The sequence below is a fragment of the Patiria miniata genome, unplaced genomic scaffold (genome assembly GCF_015706575.1).
Source record: "Patiria miniata isolate m_02_andy unplaced genomic scaffold, ASM1570657v1 HiC_scaffold_6, whole genome shotgun sequence".
NCBI classification, from domain to species: Eukaryota; Metazoa; Echinodermata; class Asteroidea; order Valvatida; family Asterinidae; genus Patiria; species Patiria miniata.
The window spans coordinates 3022891-3043682 of NW_024037073.1; the positions used below are offsets into that span (position 1 = coordinate 3022891).

At 39.2% G+C, this 20792-nt stretch overlaps 2 protein-coding genes and 1 long non-coding RNA gene across 3 annotated transcripts; 2 read left to right on the top strand and 1 right to left on the bottom strand.

Annotated features, from left to right (window-relative positions):
* Positions 1–342: 342 nt before the first annotated feature.
* On the top strand, positions 343–12170 carry LOC119743491 (serine/threonine-protein kinase Nek2-like). Its single transcript, XM_038219910.1, has 8 exons — positions 343–568; positions 2397–2614; positions 4639–4876; positions 5393–5475; positions 6258–6384; positions 7079–7380; positions 7542–7621; positions 10999–12170. The coding sequence occupies exons 1-8, from the start codon at positions 473–475 to the stop codon at positions 11256–11258; spliced, it is 1404 nt and encodes a 467-aa protein (XP_038075838.1). The 5' UTR covers positions 343–472; the 3' UTR covers positions 11259–12170.
* A 1193-nt stretch (positions 12171–13363) lies between these two features.
* On the bottom strand, positions 13364–17515 carry LOC119743493. The gene is made up of 2 exons (XR_005273037.1): positions 17360–17515; positions 13364–14391 (listed from the first exon to the last, which is right to left on the bottom strand). It is a non-coding gene; the product is annotated as an uncharacterized LOC119743493 (long non-coding RNA).
* On the top strand, positions 17172–20037 carry LOC119743492. Its single transcript, XM_038219911.1, has 2 exons — positions 17172–17343; positions 18207–20037. The coding sequence occupies exon 2, from the start codon at positions 18223–18225 to the stop codon at positions 18715–18717; it is 495 nt and encodes a 164-aa protein (XP_038075839.1). The 5' UTR covers positions 17172–17343; positions 18207–18222; the 3' UTR covers positions 18718–20037.
* Positions 20038–20792: the final 755 nt, after the last annotated feature.

Genomic DNA, 20792 nt, shown 5'->3' on the forward strand with positions numbered 1-20792 from the left:
AAGCGATATGTCCAGAAAAATAAAAATTGGATTTTATATCAGCGGACGTAGTATAATTATAATACACAAATCACACTTTTAAGAGGTCAGGTTTTGTAGAAATATACGATTTAGGCCTCAAACTGAATTCAACTCATTTTTGTTTACGATATTCACCACCTTAAAATAAATGGCATCGACTACAATCTGGTCGGTTTCATTGGTGTGTGAAGGAGTAGGTAAATGAAGAGGATACTAGACAAGCCTGGCCCTTTAATTGACCTTTCACCTCACATATTATAAGCCAATGAAATTACGAGCTTGCTTGATAATAGACCAATGAGAATCTTTGTTGTTGGGGGGCTTTTCGAACAACGCAAATGCATCGTGAGCTGGATGCGGAAGACGACTAGACTGTGCGTGACGGCAAAAATTTGACAGGAAATTTGGAACCGAAAAACATATTTTGTTGTAATTTGAGAATCAAAACACGATGCCGTCCAAGTTAAGTGACTACGAAGTAATCTGCACCATTGGTGTCGGTTCCTATGGAAAATGCAAGAAAATTAAACGAAGAAGTGACGGCAAGGTAACGTATAAAACGCCTATGCCATGAATCCGTAGGATAATTCGTAACGCTATGACAATTGACAAACATTTTCTTACAGGCAGGGATTCTGGGAAGCTAGACGAATCGTAATCCGGGAATGTCAACGCTGATGCTACTGCTTCAATACTACTGCGTATTAAACCACCCTCTTCGCTGCAGAGGCTACATAAATTTGCGTGACATTTTTGCTATTTTAAAACTGAAACATTCAGCTAGGCCTAGGCCTATTTCATTTTCTTCTGAGTGACTTTATTTAAATGATAAATTGTATTTTTCTTAAATTGTATTTTTATTACATTTGACATTATTGAAATGGAAATAAAATAGTTTCTGCTTTTCCTTTGGTTTGAGTTTGAAATGTTTGATGTGTTTTTTGTCCCGTAAATTTTCATTTAGCATGTTTTAGCCTACGCCCTTGCCTCTTTTAATTTTATGAAAGTCAAGCAAATTTGTCCTAACAACATAACTTCTGCAATTTCATTTTCATAGCAATTGCATGGTATTGTGACTTTTTGCCCATTCCTGTAGAAACATCTACAACTGACAAGACTAACGTTACACAAACACAATGAATGAAAAACTTGGTTAGCGCCATAATAATTAACGGTTCTAAAAACCAAAAACCAGACAGGAATGTTGGGATGTCGAACAAGTCGTCCTTTACCCAACTTGATCTTTGAGACAACTTGTTTGTTGTGACAACTCGTCCGTTGTGATAACTCGACTTCCAAGTCTATGATACACCTTGGAGGAATAAGAACACAGGCGACATAGTTAACCTTGTGTCACTGGAGTTTTGGTTGATTGCAAAGCAGTGGGACCCTGGGTTGTTTGAAGGTTAAATAGACTGGGACGGAGCTGAGAATTTGCCTAGAAATTCAAAATATGAAAATTCAAATTCAAAATATGAGGAAAGTAAAGATGGAGAAAAATTTCTTTTAAACTTAAGCAAAAGAAAAGAAAATGGCGTAAAAGAAAACAGAAACAGGAGAAGAGGACAAGCACCAAGCAGTTTTCCATAGTAGCCTATGAGCAGCCTTTGGACCTGAAGGAAAATAGAGTCACCATTTACATGGATAAACAAACGTTGAAAATCATATTTTGTAAAAAGAAAACACTTTCTAACAATGAGCCTCAAAGCCTTTCACATTTATTCTTTTTTTTTTTACAAAATAAACACACAATATGATATAAATGATACAAACAATCTAGATAATTTGTCTAGCACGCACATGAACACGCAACATAAACATCGTTTTACAGGCTCTAATAACGTGCAAAGTACACCAATTTCCAAGGTGAACACTGATAACTAGAACCCTTAAAGGCATTAGAGGAATCAGATTTGTACAACAGAGTTCTCTTGAAACAGTCGAGTTGTCACAATGGACGTGTTGTCTCAATGGTCACATTGGTTTGCTTTGAGTTCGCAAACAGTCAAGTTGTGTGAATACAAAACAAAAAATATAAATACAATGTATGTACAATGTGAATGCACAAAACCAGTTCATTTACATGGCATCAACTGAAAGAAATTGATATGAAAAGATTTTCTACCAAACCAGTTTTGTTCAAAATAATAAATAAAAGGGTCATAAGAATTACAAGAAGATTGCTGAAGTTGCATGTAACTAAAATGCACTCTAAAGTGTACACTCTAAACTGTTTAAAAACCAACAGGAATCATAAAAAGAGAAAATGAAGGTCTCTCTTCTGCTGATGTAAGTTTACTTAAGTTGATTTTAGTTTTCAGTCCGACTCAAGGTATTCATGAACCCTTAATCCTCTTGCATCTTGGAACACCTAGATCCTGGCCTGGAAGGAGATCAACTATGGCAGCATGTCGGAGACAGAGAAGCAGATGTTGGTGTCAGAGGTCAACCTACTGCGAGGACTCCGCCATGAGTTCATTGTGCGCTACTATGACCGCATCGTGGACCGGAACACGACGACCATCTACATCATCATGGAGTATTGTGAGGGGGGTGACCTGGGGAGCCTTATCTCACGTTGCAAGAGAGAGAGGTAGGTAAAACTCATTTCAGACTGGGTTTCAAAGTCACGCCAAACCAAATGGTAATTGACTCCGTGCACAAGTACCCCATCAACGGTAAGAAAGGGAGAGTTGGGGTAGATGCTAGGAGAGACCAGAGTTGCTGACTCGAGTCATGTGACTTGGACTCGAGTCGGACTCGAGTCGCTATTTTTGTGACTTGTGACTTGACTTGTAAATACCAGCTTTGACTTGTGACTTGACTTGGACTTGCAAACAATGACTTGTGACTTGACTTGGGATTGCAAAAAACGACTTGTTACCAACCCAAGTCAGACGCTACTCGAGCGACCCAATACACTTTAATTAAGCTATTATACTTTTAATTAGCTTTTTCATTCCAGAAAATAGACCTCAGTGACTGAATCCAGTAAAAGGAATAGTTCCCACTAGTTTCAAAAGTTTTCAATAAGACTGTCACAACAAACTACAGTTTTCAATGACCAATTGTCTCTTGCTTAATGTATTGGTTGAACAAACTTTGAAAGGAACCTTTCATGAAAAGAAAGCAGGCCTTTGTCAATTGCATGTAAAATACCGGATAGCCTAACCCATTGGTAGGCGTTTAGTATACATGAAAATTGAACAATAAAGTGTTAGTATACTACATATAATCGAGTGAGGAAGTCTTTTTTTCACGGTCATCTCAGCATTTATTTCTACAATGTAAAGTAAATTTATTAAAGTATACAAAGGGCTAATATCCGACGGATATGTGATAAACTACAAGAATAGTAATTGCAACACATTGAAAAAGGGGAATTAAGGAGGCATGTTCAAAATAACTCGTAAGTTCACGCCAGGTTAATTCTTTTAGCTTATTACAGCTGGACAAAATAATGTACAACTTGACGTGTTCTTGGACAAAGATACTTGTGACTTGACTTGTTTTTAGACAAAATGAGTTGTGACTTGACTTGTGACTGGACCTAATGACTTGTGACTTGACTTGTGACTGGACCTAATGACTTGTGACTTGACTTGGACTTGCAAACAATGACTTGTGACTTGACTTGGACTTGCAAAAAATGACTTGCTGCCACCTCTGGCAGAGACATTCGAACAGAATGCCACTGATGCTCATGCGCGCAAAGACATCATGGCTTAGTGCATACTCATAATAAAATTAGTCATGCGTACTTCATGCTATACGTGCGTTAGGTAGAGTACATCATTTGCAGAGCTATCAAAAAAGTAACTGACAAAATTATTGTTGAAAAGCTTACTTGGTTTAAAGATAGTAAATGGTAATAAACTCACTGAGAAATTATTCTTTCTGGCATGCTGTCATTTTGATGAAAACAACAAAAGAAGGCCATTTCCAAAGATTTGTAAAGTGATGCATTTTTGGAAATATCCTTTAGCAGTTGGTTTGTAATTTGACAAATCTGTGTATGGGTGCACCCCACGCAAGCATTGACACAAAGAACGCGCACGTGGTTGCCCTTATTTGTCAGTTTAGTACATGACATCGTATAGGCTAGCTCCAATCGGATGAATGAGAATGTGTTCTGGATTCTGTTTTGGGGCACAATTCAAAACATGACACTGCAACTTTTGAATTGAAACCGAAATCTTAAAATATTGTTTTCAGCTAAAAATTCATCAGGTTAGTTGTTAAGTACCCATCTTTAGATTTTCAGCACTTTTGTTGCTTCAAACGAAAAAAATGCATGAATGACAAATGATGTACCCTATCTTTAACCAGTAACCACACGTGGTGTGTCCCGTCCACTGGGCTCCTGATAGTGGTAAAAAGTGCCCTCTCTTGTTGGCGCACAGAGCCCATATCTGCTGGACCAAGTATAGGTATGTCTGCCGTCCGAACCAGGTGTTATATGTAAGATAGATGTGGTTATGGCTATCCTTTAGTGTTGCTTGTGTCATAAGCAAGAATAAAGAGGTACATTGTTACTGGTTCTCCAAAAAGCAAGCATTTCTATCTAGACTGTTTTTTTCTGCTCTAATTTATTTTTCAAATGATGTTCCCCTGCAGGAAATACCTAGAGGAGGAGTTTGCCTGGAAAGTTCTCCGCCAAATCACGCTGGCCCTGCACGAGTGCCAGCAGCGTGTCAAAGGTAGCGCAGTGCTCCACCGCGACCTCAAACCCGCCAACGTGTTCCTGGACGCCGCACACGAGGTCAAGCTTGGGGACTTTGGTCTCGCCAGAGTGCTGCATCACGACACCAGCTTTGCCAAGACGTTTGTGGGGACTCCTTACTACATGTCTCCTGTAAGTGTAAGGGGGCTAATTTCTGGGACATGCTCAGCAGAAAAATATTTATTGATAAATTTGCAAGCAGCTCCATCAAAATGTGGCCAAGGCCCGGACATAATTTGATGTAGCTGCTACAAGCAGGAAATGCTGTTTACATTTATCAGCTGAGAACGAATCAGCCCCATGTAAAAACCATTTGGGATTTTTACCGGAAACCTGCAATTTAGCAGAAATGTATTAGGCAACATTTTATGTTAAGCCTCCATGCAGTTGGTCTTTTTTGTATGGCATGGTATTTGTCATTAGTTCAAGGGAATGAACAATGTAATTGGCAATGAAATTACTTCGTAATGCAAGTGTTTTCCCATCATTTACTTAAAAACTATTAAAATGTATTATTGTCTGTAGGCAACTTTTATTTCTGACCCAATATCATGGAACCAGAATATCTTGGTTCTAAATGTATTTCAAATGTACATGTAATAATCCTCTTAACATCAGCTGTGGTCTTTTTATTTTGCTTGAATGCAGGAACTCATGGACCATTGTTCTTACAATGAGAAATCAGACATGTGGTCCCTTGGCTGTCTCATATATGAGCTTTGCTCATTGAGGTGAGTTATATCATTGAAACAGTTGATAACAAATGCATTTGGATTTCACTTGTGAATAACTGCAGTATAATATAAGCTGGGAGTTTAAAAGTGGCATCTTTGAGGCAAAAACTTGGTGACAAACTGCTATCAAAGCTGCACAAAGCTCTTCATAAAAACAGTGTTTCTGCTGTTTCTGTCAAGATAATAATTTATCGTAAAGTAAGAAAGGAACTTAATGTTTAATATATTGGATGTCACTGAAGGAATGCTTTCTTGTCTAAATTTAATTTCAAAGTTTAAATGCATATAGGATCATTTGCATTTATCCCAAAAGTAACCTTACCTTGGTTTGAAGATCTTACTGATGCTAAACACCCTGTGAAATTATTCCGTCTGGCTTGCTGTCATTTGTAGCAGAAATCAAGAAATGTAGGTGATTTCCAATGATCAGTCCATTGGCTGATTTTTGGAAAAAAAGAGAGCTATTGATGAAATTGTGTTTCGTGATCAAAAGGTTGTGCATAGCTTTGCAGTGTTTTCTCAAAACATCCACTGAGCTTAAACTTCTAAATGTTTTGAACATTCTTCTAAAGTTCTATGGTTGTGAGCAGTGTTATTATTGGAAAGGAGCGAAATGCATCCTACGATTCCTTTAATATTTACTTTTCTATTAAATCTTTATTCTTTGAGATTGTTAATGCAGTAGGAAACGTTTTTACAAAAAAAGGTCAAAAAGAAAAAACCTGACATTTCTATTGTTTTTATGAGTTTGCTCTTTCAAATTGTATTTTTTTTTATAGTCCACCATTCACAGCCATCAATCAGCAACACCTGGCAGTCAAGATAAAGGAGGGAAAATTCCGTCCCTTACCGTCGCCGTATTCAGCAGAACTCCAGGAACTCATTTCAAGAATGCTGAAAATTGACGTGAGTAAACCCTGCCAGATGCAACATAGTGCAACAGTTGTAAAAGTCTGTGGGACCTTGCATTGAGCCATCAACACCAGTGCATAAACAGCCAATTCTGAGACAATGGGAGCTAGTCCCATTGAACAATGTCACTATTGTATTGTGTAGCAGTTGGCAATCACCGACTCTGAAGCACTTTGGCCTTGAAATTTTTCTGTTGGCTCTCATTATGCTGGGCAGGCCTCTCTTATTGACAAGTCTTGCGTGTTGTTGCATTGGACAGGCTTTCTCAACAAAAAAACATGGGGTTAGGGTTAATTTCATGAAGGTGCCTTTTTCGGGAATTGGATTTGGAACAAAGTAAACACTACACAATAATGATGAAATAACCGATGCCATGATATTGTTGTTCTTAAACCTTACATTCTCTACGTTACATTTTGCAAAATCTTCGGTGGATTTTGAAGAATCTAATAGGGTGGGGGTTAAGTTTGGACAAATTGTGAGAAAACGTTGAAGTTTGACATCAATCACATTTATTGAAATAGATTCTTTGCATTCCGCAGCAATCTTTGAGTTTTTTTATTTTTAATTTAGCGGACAATGAATGCACAAGAGGTCCACTGATATGTGTCCCTGTGAAACAAAGCACGCTTGTTGAAGATGGCTGTCATCCAATGATGTTTTGGCTTCATTTTTTTTTTTATTTCAGGCTGTCTTGAGACCATCAATTGAGGACATCCTCAAGCATTCCAGAATCCTTGAGCTGTCTGCCCCAAAGAAAGACAGACGTTCCAGCCAGCCGGACGAAGCCTCGGCGAATAAGATCCAGGAGAGATTAGAGACGGTTGAGAGACGGGAGGAGACACTGAAGCGACGCGAAGCGGCCGTGCAGCGGAGGGAGGACGCCATCAGACTCCGGGAAAGACAGCTGGAAGAGCGGTCCCGGCTGCTGGACACCAAGGAAAAATGCATGGCTACCAGGGAAAAGCTAACCGAGGAGAAACTGCAAAGGTTGGGCCAATACTTTACTACTTGGGCGCGTTACAGGGGGCGTTTGCACTGCTTCGTCTCACTGCCGGACATCACATGCAGTTCTCGGCACTAAAGAAATTCACCCCAATCCTCTAAATCCTGAAGAAAAAAAAATCTTCTTTTTTCTTCTCACACTTCAGAGCTGAGACGCTATTGACCCAATACCAAGCCACCAGGTTACAGCTCAACGACAGAGTCAAGGAACTGCAAGTGGAAAAAGGTAAATGTTCTGGCCTTCGCCAGTTGACTGTTCCCGACTACTCGGGCATGGCCCACAATGAGTTTATGAAGTGGAGAAAGCCACTCCCTCCAGTGTGTCATAAACCTCCAATGGCCTCATAAGTCAAAACAATGGAGTGCTCCAGATTTTGTCATAGGCCCCGCCTACTTGACATGTGTCTCCCCAAGCCACACTCCACGTTCCAGCGGAACATATGCATAAATGTGCGCATGTCAGATGTTTGCCGCTCATTTGCATGCACAATCACGACTGTGATTGGTCAAAACATGGGGCGGGGCTTGATGGATTGGTCCATTTTCTTAGATCATTATTTAAGCCTTTTCATTCCTGCACCCAGAATATCCCAGATCGTGAATCCATAATTTTAAAATTGCATTCCCCATGCTACTTTCAGGTTTCATCCCCAATAAAAATGTTATTCACTTTTAAATTTTTGAATTAGACATCAACGGAAAAAACTCGCCCATGTTCAGTTATTGAATTACATGTTATCGTTATTAATTCCGTTATCGCGGGGTAGGCTGGTTCCCATCCAACAATCGTATCTTTAACCATAACCTCCCAAACTCCATCAAAATCCATCCCCATTTTGGGGGCCTTGGTCCTGCAGGCCTGTTTGACTATTAAGACAGTTTTGATGGAGTATGATGGACTTGGGCCTGGAGGCCTAAAGCAAAGCATGCATTGGGAGCAGTGTGCTTGATGGACTTTGGCGGACTTGGTCCAGTACTTAGTAAAAGACAGTAGGTAGTAAGGGTTAATGTACAGATCAGGAGTCAGTCTGCTCACAAAACGGATCTGTTTGTGTCCAAAGCAAAACAAATTTGTTTCAGAGGGTTGCAAAGTCCAAAAAAGGAAGAAAAAAAAATATTCTTTTTTGTTCGAATAAAACATACAGGTTGAAAATTTAAGGCCAATTTACACATGCGGGACTTTTGCCGCAGTGTCGCACGTCTTTCAAAGTACATGTACAATGTACAAAGTACATGTTTCAAAGTACATGTACAATGTACATGTACTTTGAAAAACGTGCAACACTGCGACAAAGTCCCATACAATTCAATAAACACGTTCAGATTTACGCAACTAAATCGTGCATCTTATCACTCACTCATTTGTGCGTATTTGGAGAAGCGCTGCTTTGTCGCACGACTGTGTTGCCTATGTGTAAATTGGCCTTCATTAATAGAAAAAAAAGGAATTTGTTGAAGAGCACAGGGATGCGGGGTCTACGATAATTGGAGAGTTCAGAGAACCTTGTAAGTCTAATAAGATGGAATTTTGCGTCGGGGTGATATAAATCAAATTAGGTTTTTGCCCTTCACCTATGTTGGTGAAGGCAAAAAACTAATTTGACTTGTAAGCCTTCATTAAGAAATTTATGGACATTTATTGTGTACATGCACATAATTTAACAGTTGAAAGGTTGAAAGCGGAATTTATAAGCGGTTGTATGGAGGCAAATTGTCTTGAAGTTGAGGACAAACATCACAGATGAAGCATATATTACAATTTAATTGTATTCCACTGTAATGTAATTGAAGTTTCACAGATAAGCTGAAAAACTTATACGAAGGAGTATTAAAACCAGGAAAAATCCTGAACTCACTTGTTTAACTTAAATTGACTGGAAATGATGCGCACTAGAAATTTGTAAAAATATGAGAAAGATATATATCATATACGTGTATTTTTGATATGTCAGACCAAAGAAATGGTTTAAAAAGACTGTATTTAGTTATTTATTTTTGTTTCATATTTATAGTAAATGATACTTTGTTTAAAAAAAATTAAAGAAGTCACTTTCTGCCAAGAAATTGCACTCGCTTAAAAGAGGAATTTACATGTTGTTTATCTACTAAATAATTTCAGTTTTGAATGAACGTCAGCCATACCGGTATATGAAAGAAAGCTTTGAACTATTTGCCCAAGTTAGGGTACACATTTTTGATCATGTAATGTTGCAGTTCAGATGATCTGATGTATTGTTTTTGTTCGTAAAGTTGAACCATAAATAAACATTTTGTGCAATGCACATTTGTGTACTTAGTTGATTTTTGTCTATTAATAATCATGACACAGGTTATCGAGATATAGATCTCTCTCACAGGACGCCATCTTTGTAGGACAATTACAACTTTGTGTTCAACGCCATCAGTGTGCGTGCAGTGCGCGCATAGTGCAAAATGAAATTTTGAAATTTCTTCAAAATACAACACAGTTGATGCACGTCAGGAAAATTTGACACCCAAAATGCTGATGCACGTGCCAATCTGTAAGAAGTGACCTCATTTGAGAGAGACCTATACTGCAATTTTGCCGATTAAAAGTTATCAATGTGTATGTTATAATGGTAAAATCGACACTAGTGTTCCATGTAGCTATTCATTAGAACAGAAGCCCTGGAAATTGTTTCCAATGTGTCAGATCTTACGGCAGGCACAGGACATGGGGGCAGGCAAAACCCTAACTGGCCAGTCATTTCAATTGTGGCTTATATTTTGTGGTATATATTCGGGTCATGCTATAAATTCAGGGTCCATAGTGGGATATTTTTCCTGTCCCAGTTACCTTAGCACTTTGCCATTCAAGTATGACTTCAAATGATTTTTTTATTTGTTCTGTAGGTACATGTAGTTAGCTTTTCATATTCTCTTGGAGGATGACTGCATTAAAGAGTGTATCAGAATTTTAAAATTATCTATGCCCGATGTAACAGTGGACCCCAAATTTATAGAAAGACCCATTCATTAAAACCTTATTTGCCAGATAGCATGTCATATTATAGCATTTGGTTACCTTTGCATTCCAAGGTACACATGTACTTCTAATGGACAGAGACCTGCAAAATAGCTATAAAGAATTTGGGTGCAAACTTTGACAGTCGGAGACTACCATAACCCCTGGAAGTCTGTCTCATTTCATTATTTTTCCTTTCACACCTTGTAAACTACCCATTGTCATATTGCTTAACCATCCCGCAGGGGTTGTAAGAAATTTGCATTGTCAGTAATAGGTCTCTCTCAAATGACATCATTTTCTACAGACCAGCCACGTGCATCGGCATCAACTTGCATTAACGCACATCGGCTGCGCTGTATTTGGAAATTTTCAACACTGCGCAATGCGTGCTTGATCGCGTAAAATACGCAGTTGTAGTTCTCCTACAGGGATGGCTGTCTTTGAGAGAGACCTGTACTTGTCTGCTGCAACCTTGTGCTTCCTTTCCCAGGAGATGGCTTTCACACAATTTTTTTACACAAAGGGTTTATGGTATCCACTTCACAAGTGGAGATAAACACAGCTGTTGAAGCGTTAACGATATTTAACCAACCTTATCTGTTCCCTCACTTCAGTCTATCAAGACGACGTGCACCCAGCATGCACTGGGACAACGCCCAAGCGAGTCCACTTTGCCCTGCAGGCCCCTGGAAAGGAGAACAAACCCCCCACAAAACCGACCGACCCTAGCCTGGTCTCCGAGAAGCGCCAAGAGGGAAAGGCCGCACAGCTGAAAGAGAGACTGTACAAGGCTAAGCTGAGGAGTCTGGCCCTGCAGAAAGAGGAACAGACCGCCAAGTACAAGAGCAAGCTGATAATGAACATGATGCGTTGATCCACGCTTCAACTTCTTGACATGCCGATTGCAGTATGTAGTGGACATTCTGTCGATGACAGCCTTGGCGATTGCAGTGCTCCTGCAGAAAAGACTGGTGTTTGGAATTTTTAAAAGGTTTTGTAGTTATACAAAGCACTTGGTTACAGGATGCTCAAGAATTGTGAAATTTTTGAGAATGTGCAGTTTTGCAAATGTCTTGTTTATACTGCATATTGAATAGGACTTGTTCGAACAGTGGAATACCAAAGAACCTTTTTTCCATAAATTAGTCTGTTGTGAAATTCTCTGGTCTTATACAGAAAGAGCTTCACAAGTAAAGGCCGTTTTTGTTTTAATTCTGGTATACCTCTAGTGTTTTTTTTAAACCACATTCCTTTTAGGCAAACAAGGGTCTTTTTATGAATGCAAATGTACAACTATAGGGAAGTAGATTTTTGTGAATGCCTAGGTCCAAAAACTTTGCAGTGTTTTTAAAACTTTGTCTGTTTCAAATTACAATTTTACATTTATATGGACACTTTTTATGTAAATTGCAAGATGATAACTTGAAATCAAACTATTCAAAACTGATTTTTTTTAGTCAGTCTGTACATACAATGTACATGTAACCAAATCCAAAAAAAATCTGGGAATGTCTGTAGTGCACCAATCTACATGTATTTTTTGTTTTGCAGAAAAAGAGTCATCTACCCATTTGACACCAAATTTTAATCACTGTATATAATCTTGTGTACCATAATCACTGATCTGATTCCAATTTTATCCATTTTAGTGATAACAATTCATGTTTACGTTATCAAACTGAAATGTTTTACTGAACTCCAAACTGTATTTTATTAGATTAAATGCACACTTCAACTCCAAACAAACATTACAATGATTTGTAAGTACATTCCGATGAACAAAAAAGTTTGTTTTTGTATGTTTTTTCCCTTTAAATGTCTGTCTATCTGAATAAAATCAAACACCCATAGGATGATAGGAAATGTACCGGAGAATATCCTGCACTTAATACTTGGTAAATGTCCTTGCGATAAAATCTGTACATAAAGGTACGCAGGATCATTTGTAATTATCCGGAAAGGGACCTACCGATTTAATGAGAAAAACCGTGCTCAAAGTGAAGATAGGGATGGTACTGAATACCCTGTGAAATTATTCCATCCGAAATGGTATCATTCGGAAGAAATCAAATTAATTGATATCATTCGGAAGAAATCAAATTAATTGAAGGTGTTTTTTTTTTAAATTGTACCCATGGGCACATTTTTTTTTTTTTTTTACTTTCATTAGCCCCCAAAATTGTGTAAAAGCAAATGTTCCCAAGTACCTTTAAATACAATCATTCATGATTGAGAAAAAGTGTAAATGTACAATATCTTGGACCTAGTATGAAATTTTAGTTTCACCAGTAATTCCCTAAGGTTCAAGAACAATATCAAATCGTTTGAATTACAATTCTTCCTCCAAAAAAAAAATAGGTTGCCTAAAAATTCTGTAGGTATTTTTTTTTCTCTTAAAATTGTCCTTGGGGTTAATTCAAAGTGTTCAGAAGACTTACATGTATGAAAACTGGGCCCAAGTTATGATAAAATCCGAAAATCATTTGCACAAGTTCACAACACCACAAGTATGTTTCATATGGACTCCGTGCACAAGTACCCCCTCAACAGTTACAAAGGGAGAGTTGGGGGAGACCACTGGGAGGGACGTACGCATTGCTGATGACGCCTGATTCTCGCAAAAAGATACTATATTCTTTGTGCACATTCAGCATAAAGTCGTGCGTACTTCACGATTTGTGCCCGGGAACCAACTGGGCTCTCGAAAGTGGTCTCAAATTTACCATCTACTGTTCGTGCACGGAGCTTATCAATGACGATCCAGGACCCGTTTCATGTAACTGCTGAAAACAAAAATATGCTGAGCACAGCAAATACTTGCTGAGAAAATCTGGTTACCCCAACCAAACTACATTTTTGTATCATGCTAAGCATACTACATGTCGGCAGTACTCAGCTGAATTTTGCTCAGCACATTTGGTAAGCAGGTCCATGAAATTGGGCTCTGAATCATGTCACATGTTCATACAACATTAGCCTTAGTTATCCTTCGAGTCTGCGTGGAACATGGAAAAATGTAGTGCATCTGGGCCGAGGGGCATATAAACACAGACGCACTACATTTTCAATGTTCCACGAGCCCGAGTGGGATAATGAGTTTCTCTTCAAGCCAACTTGATGCACACTTAAGATGGAACATGCACATACGTGCGTGCAGTAGGAATGGCACACGCATCTTAGAGTAGTGCGATACGCAGAGTGCGATATGGACCGTGATAAACGGGACAATACCATACTGTTGTTGCCATGGATCGACCAATCACGATCAAGGATTCAAGTTTGCTTGAAGATGTCATGTATGACTTTGAAGTGCAGTCAGATGACAGGCTGTCAAGTTAGCATGCTGAAAATGCATTGGGATGTTCCGGAGGCTGTTCAAGGCCGTTTATCCTGCACGAAGTACGTGTAAGCTATTTGAGTCAGTTCAGCAACTGGGTGAACTTGATGCCTAGTGGTACATCCCTGTGATAGAATCATGACAACCATCAGAATCCAATGTCTTCAAGATCTCAGACTCTCCGCATATCTTGCTATGTTTCCCGGGAACACATCTGTTACTGTGATAAGCTGCCAATCACATGTGCGAGACTGCATTAGAAGTTGATGGCTGGCCGTTTGGAGGATAAATCCAGTGCACAAAAAATAATTCCAAGTTCCGAAATTACAAACTCAATTTGTTTTTTTGTTTTTTATGACAGATGCACAACAGCTTGTGATGAACAGATGCACTCGTTACTCAATAAATCAGAATTAGTATCTACCTTCATATTATCCCTAGTTATCAACACGCAACATACTAGTAGGCCTTCCATGGGTTTTCTCCTGGTTTGAGCTCCCGTCTGTACAGCTCCGTCTTGTTCTTCCATCCACTCAGCCTTTCAGTCTCTCGTTTGTCAAAGTACATTCCAACAACGATGCCGGAGGGTACGATAGCCGCCCACCAATACCTTGATATCAGCTGAAGAACCATGGTTGTGTATTCTGGGAGCTAACAGCCCAATTTGATGCTACAACATAAAGAAAAGGTAAATAGGTAAAGGTAAATACTCTTATTTCTAATAGTTGCAGTGCCTTACAGACTAGTGTTGTGCAAACTGACCCGAGACCGACCCAAACCGAAGCCGACTTTGGGGTCGGGTCGGTTTGTCCATCATTTAAGTTGTGTCGGTTTTGCATTTGCAATTTTCGGGTCGGGTCGGGTAAGCCTTTTTGGAAAAACCCGACATAAGCCGAGAAAAACCGGAACAGTTCGGAAATTCACACAGTGTTATATTTATTGCAGAGTCACTGTGCCCGGTAGGCCGGTACGACCAAAATGGTGTGCGGTCTATCACGCATGGTCTATAACATGTAGGCCCACCAGTAGGTCACATTGTGAGTGCCGTAAGTTACTGAGAGACAAAGATTTTCACGCAACATGGTAAGTTCAGCCAGGCACAAAAAGCAGACACAGTTGCCCAAGCCGGATATTCGTCATATTTTGGGGAGTTGGTTTGGTTTCGGGTAGGTTCAGTTCGGTTTCCTTGAATTTTTTTCGGGTCGGGTCAGGTCATTTTTAGGGAGTTCAGATCGGTTTCGGTTCGGATTCAGTTTACATGTTTCAAGTTGGTTTGGCCTGGTCAACCCGACCTGATGCAGAACACCATTACAGACCAGTGGGTATGTTCACAGGTGCCATCATATTCTGGGCGAAATGGTAGGCGCACTCTGGGTACCCTTTTGATCCATCGCACACGATTATACGGGTACCCCGAGGGCTCCTACCATTTTGCCTGTACAGGACTCAGAGTACCAGCGTTCCGTGACGTGAATAACCTTTCAGAAAAGGCAGTGTATATGTAGCCGGCGCCGGCTAAATTTAAGTAAACAATATTTGGAAAAAAAGTTGCAACCTGACGCCACTTCAGCGGTTGTGTACAAAGTCTATGGAGTCAAGAAAATTTGAAATGTTTCTCAGTCCCAGATTCATGTCTTATCATCATTTTTGCAATGACTGACCTTCATTGAGATGACATATGAAGACAAAAGTGGCATCAGGTTGCAACATTTTTTTCCGATATTTTGCCGGCTAAGCACTGAACATGCGCAGTGGTTCCGCGCCAACATTGTCGGTGTAACTTCATATTCACGAGATTAAAATCAGACCATTTTACAATTTCGGACTTTATTTCCCTTTAAAAAAAATCCTCCAGGGCCACAAATCACCAAAAGAAAATGTAATACTCTGTAGTTAAATGTTAATGTGGAGTCAATTTAAAATAAGAATTTTTTTTTGAAAATGACACCACCCTGGTCACGACACCAGCAGGGATTTGAACCAGGGATCTCTCACTCATGAACTGCATGCCCTTATCCACTAGGCCATCAGAGGCCATCATCCACTAGGTTAACTGAAAGAAAGCTGGCTAAACTATAGCCAGCTAAATCATGGAGCTATGGCTAAATACACTTCCTTCAGAAAATCAAAATTTGTTCACGTTTGTTGTGTTGAGCTTGTTTTTTTGCCTCAAATTTCTTGGCAATGCCAGATCCTACGCTCACATTAATTCACACAAAACTTCACAAGTGCTTGCTTAACATCCACAAAAATAACATGTCGCGTAATGGTGTATTTAAAAACGATATATTTCGAGTGTTTCTACGCGACTCAGTCAGGAGCGTGAGCGTGTTGTTATTGACGTCACGTTTAAGGCTAGCTCTACTGAGTGGAGCGTTGAATTACGGGTACCCCTCCATACCAACGCTCCACCGATTCGCCATACTTTGGTAGCACCATCACAGTAGCATAGTCACAAACCCACGCGAGGACAAAAAGACCCCAAAAAACCGGTAAAGAGATTACAAGTGAGAGAGACAGTTATCTTGGATTGATCTATACATTCTTGACATTCCATGAGACCCCTTATATTGTTCCCAAACAGCGAACATTTTGGAAAAAAAACAGCAAAATAGTCTGAAAACTTACAGTTCAATGTGTTTGCATGGAGGCTCAGTTCTTGAATTAGCTTGTCAATGAGGGCGTCTGACGTGACGTCACCGTCGTTGCTCGATCGCGAAGAAAAACAAGTCGCGTTTTATCAACGACTGTTTCGTGTAATGATACGTGCTCCGATCCGCGCCGTACGACAGTATGGGCTTTGAACACACCCAGGGTGGAGACGTCATTAATTTGTTTAGAACGTGTACGTTTCAGCCGTCTCCACCTTGGGTGTGTTCAAAGCCCATACTGTCGTACGGCGCGGATCGGAGCACGTATCATTACACGAAACAGTCGTTGATAAAGCGCGACTTGTTTTTCTTCGCGATCGAGCAACGACGGTGACGTCACGTCAGACGCCCTCATTGACAAGCTAATTCAAGAACTGAGCCTCCATGCAAACACATTGAACTGTAAGTTTTCAGACTATTTTGCTGTTTTTTTCCAAAATGTTCGCTGTTTCAGTGTTTGGGAACAATATAAGGGGTCTCATGGAATGTCAAGAATGTATAGATCAATCCAGGATAACTGTCTCTCTCATTTGTAATCTCTTTACCGGTTTTTTGGGGTCTTTTTGTCCTCGAGTGGGTTTGTGACTATGCTACTGTGATGGTGCTACCAAAGTATGGCGAATCGGTGGAGCGTTGGTATGGAGGGGTACCCGTAATTCAACGCTCCACTCAGTAGAGCTAGTTTAAGGCCAAATAAGGCCAAAGGGTCTAGCTCTAACTTAGGCTCTAAATCTAAAAATATACATTGAAAAATTGTAATTTTTGAGCTGTAGAAATGTGTAAACTGACGTGAATCATCTATTATTGATTATTTATACCCCCCATAATGCTGCAGTTACAGCGCCCTCTTCGTTCAAGAATCAGCGAACTATAAACCCAAATTTTATTTCGAGTGAACATGGTGAAACCGATTACTTTTTGGCGGGCTATATATTCTTCAAAACACGTTCAACTTAACGTAGCGTACGCAGGTGTATATTATCTTACCGTGTCGATTGAAAAGATGACCTTTATTGTCTGTAAGATCTGTAGAAAATGAATATTCTCCACACTTTTCCGAGCTCGCGCAATTTCGAGGTCTCACGGTTCTCTGAAGCTGCACCAAATTCGTATGGTGCCTAAAGTTTCCAAGATTATGCTTTGATTGTCACACAATGTATGTGGAATCCAGACATATACCGAAGACATTTTCCCACGTGCAGTTCGTGTTGAAAAAACAAATCAACTTTTGTTTTGGAGTTGAAAAAACTAATCAACTTTTGTTTTTGTAGAAAGTTATATCATAACTTTTGAGTTCACTGTAGTCGATTCCGTAAAATAAGTCATTATAGGTGTGCATTGGTCATAAAATATGAATAATTAAGAGTAGATTTACCTGCGCTTTCTTAGATCAGAGAAAAGCTTCTCATTATCTCTCTTTTCTACCGCCCGGAGTACAGGGTTTTTTTTCAGGAATTGCGAGTTAATCGAAGCGTGCCTAGAATCCTTGGTTTCATTACCAGAAATAAATAATAATAAATAATAATAAAGAGAAAAGAATTTTTAAGCGTTCTGCACAACCACTGTGACCTCTTACGTGTCTTAATAGTCTAATAAGACCCCAAAATGTCTGATATTCTCACATAAAAATGGGCAAATGTGCCAATTTCAGACATTTCCAGGCTCAAAGCAGACTTAATATTTCTCTTTGGTTTACAGTCCTGAAGTATCAACCATCAACTTTTATTTAAAGCAGCTTTGTAAATAATAGTGATCCACACATACAATTACTTATACGTTAATGAACTTTATTCAATCAGACATTCATGATTTGTATTTTCCTTCTTTTCTTCAGAAAATCAGGAGGCTGAATGATAAAGGGCCAAATTTCAACACTTGAGATGGAGAAAGATGAAGAACGATGGACTGATTCAGGCGTAGCAATGCTCTGCTTCGATTCGTCTGGTAACACATTCCAAGGCAGGCTGGTCACGCCCATGGGCAAACAGTATGGCCTCATGGGTAAATCTTGCGGCCCTCCCCCGGACGGCCACTTCCACCAATGTTGCTTCGATGAAGACCCGATATTCTTCAAAATCACCGTTATTGATTTTCGGAAGAAAAGCGAGGCATCGTTGGAGTATGCCATGAAGACAAACGGTGACAACTGTTCACTGACATCGGACGAACTGGAGTTCAGCACGGATGAATTGCTCTCTGGAGACAAGGCAGAAGATAAAATTGTACAGTTCTTCAGCCAGGGTCTATTAGGCAAGGACTGCCTCGTTTGTGTTGGACAATGGAAAATGAGGGTGACCTTCCCTTGTCCAGAAAAAGACAGTGATGGAGATGACTCAGACTTTTGAGTTGTATTATAAAGCCATGTAGGATCATTTGCTTTTCGTGCATTTTATTCATTTCCAATTATAACACCACTCAAAATCCACAGAAGAATGTTCAAAACCTAACCTGCTGAAATTTCAGCTCAGTGGATATTAAACCTTTGGAGAAAACAGAGAAAAATGGTGCACAACCTTTTGATCACAAAATATGATTTCGTCTATAGCACTCTTTTAGAAAAATCAGGCAATTGACAATGTTGGAAGTCACCTACTTTTCTTGATTTCTTCTAAATGACAGCAAGCCAGACAAAATAATTTCACGGGGTATTTAGCACCAGTATGATTTTTAATCCAAGTTAACTATTTGATTATAACCCGGTAGGTTATTTAGAGGATAAATGCAAATGTTCCTATAATATGTCAAATCAGGATAAAGGGTATGTGGTTTGCAGAGTTTCTTGACTGCCTTTATCAATTAAACCTATCCCCCCCCCCAAGAAAAAATGAACTGAGTTATATAAGGCAAAAGGCTACATTAGTACATGTACCTTTTTACTAAATCAGAACAAAAGAAGAATCACTCTCCTTTCGATCAAAAATCAAAATTTATTATACAAAATGGTATTGCATACAATGTATGTTTACGCAAATTAATATTTTTCAGGCCACACATGTAAATTTAGCACTTGTACCATACAAGTGCTAACTTTTGTGTGTGTGGCAATATTACATTCCATTTACTCCTTGGTAAATCCAGAAAATCACTAAGTGCTCGTGCCTTCGCAGCAGTATAAGGAGCAATAGGCAGGGCACTTTGGGGCGTAATGGGTTAACACGTGTGTAATATTTTTAACATTGTTAGATAATTGCTTTAATACAAAATTATCTTCAAAATAACCTAAATTAATCAAAGAACAAAAGTTTGTTGCAAAACTAACTCTTCCATGCTTTTCTCAGTTTGAGGTTGAAATTGCCACCACTTACTTTGTACCTGTTCCTGCTACAAGTTTCATGCATTTTACCCATGCAAACTGCTGGCACTATTACCAGAATAAAATCTTGGATGGGCAGGCAGTGAAATTAGACTGTCAATAAAAGTTATGTCACATTTGCAACTTGATCCAAATAAAAGGCAATCTAAACTTAAAACTTATCTAACACTAAACTTGGTGACTACATTTGGTAAATTGTACTTGCATGCTGTTGCACTCCCTACAACAGCTACATTGGCAAAGTCAAATGCATTGGTTAATTAAAATTGTGTCAAATACACAAAGCTCCTTCAGTTACAATTTATAGAAACCTGTTTGCAAGGCAGAGGAAATTGCAACAATGATGACTTATTAATCTCACATTAATACCTAAAAAACATACATTACACCAATTTTCCCTCTAGCTATTTTGCACATTTTTGAACAAATAGAGAAAACAATTCTTTAAAGGGCCCATGCAATGTATTTTTTTAACGCAATCCTTGAAAATGCACCTTTGTGTCCCATTTAACCTTATTTTCAATTATCGTTTTGCCATTTTTAAGGGTATTTTGGTGCCTTTTTGATTTTTATGATGATGAAAATGTCCATATACATGAGCAAAAGTGAATTGGACTTAATTTCTGGAGGTATGCCAAACCCAGTATAAAAAACCATCAACTTAGGGGTACTGTACCTATCCCAACAGATTTAAACAAAACCTGCTGTTGGGCTTTGATGGGTTGGGTTCAGTTAGGGCTAAGCTAGTGGTGAAGGTCACAAAGAAAATTTTAATTGTTGACGTCATGAAATTTGCTTCGCTTTCACTTTTGTGTGAAGCAGTATGAATCGGCCTTGCCCTTTACACATTCTGATACCACCCATCTCAATCTGACATTATCCAACAGCAACGTCACTACCTGAACAGTCCAACAACCAGAACATGCATTTGTTGATTTTGTTCACAGCTTAAATCAACAAGATCCAACAGATTGTCAGATTAAATAGGTTAAGGTTCTTGTCATTTTGGAACAAAATAGTTTAGGTTGACTGTTATCACGTGAATGTCACATGAGTCCCAAGCAACAAATTTACTTGCTCAGTGGATTTCGGTCTAACACGGTCCTT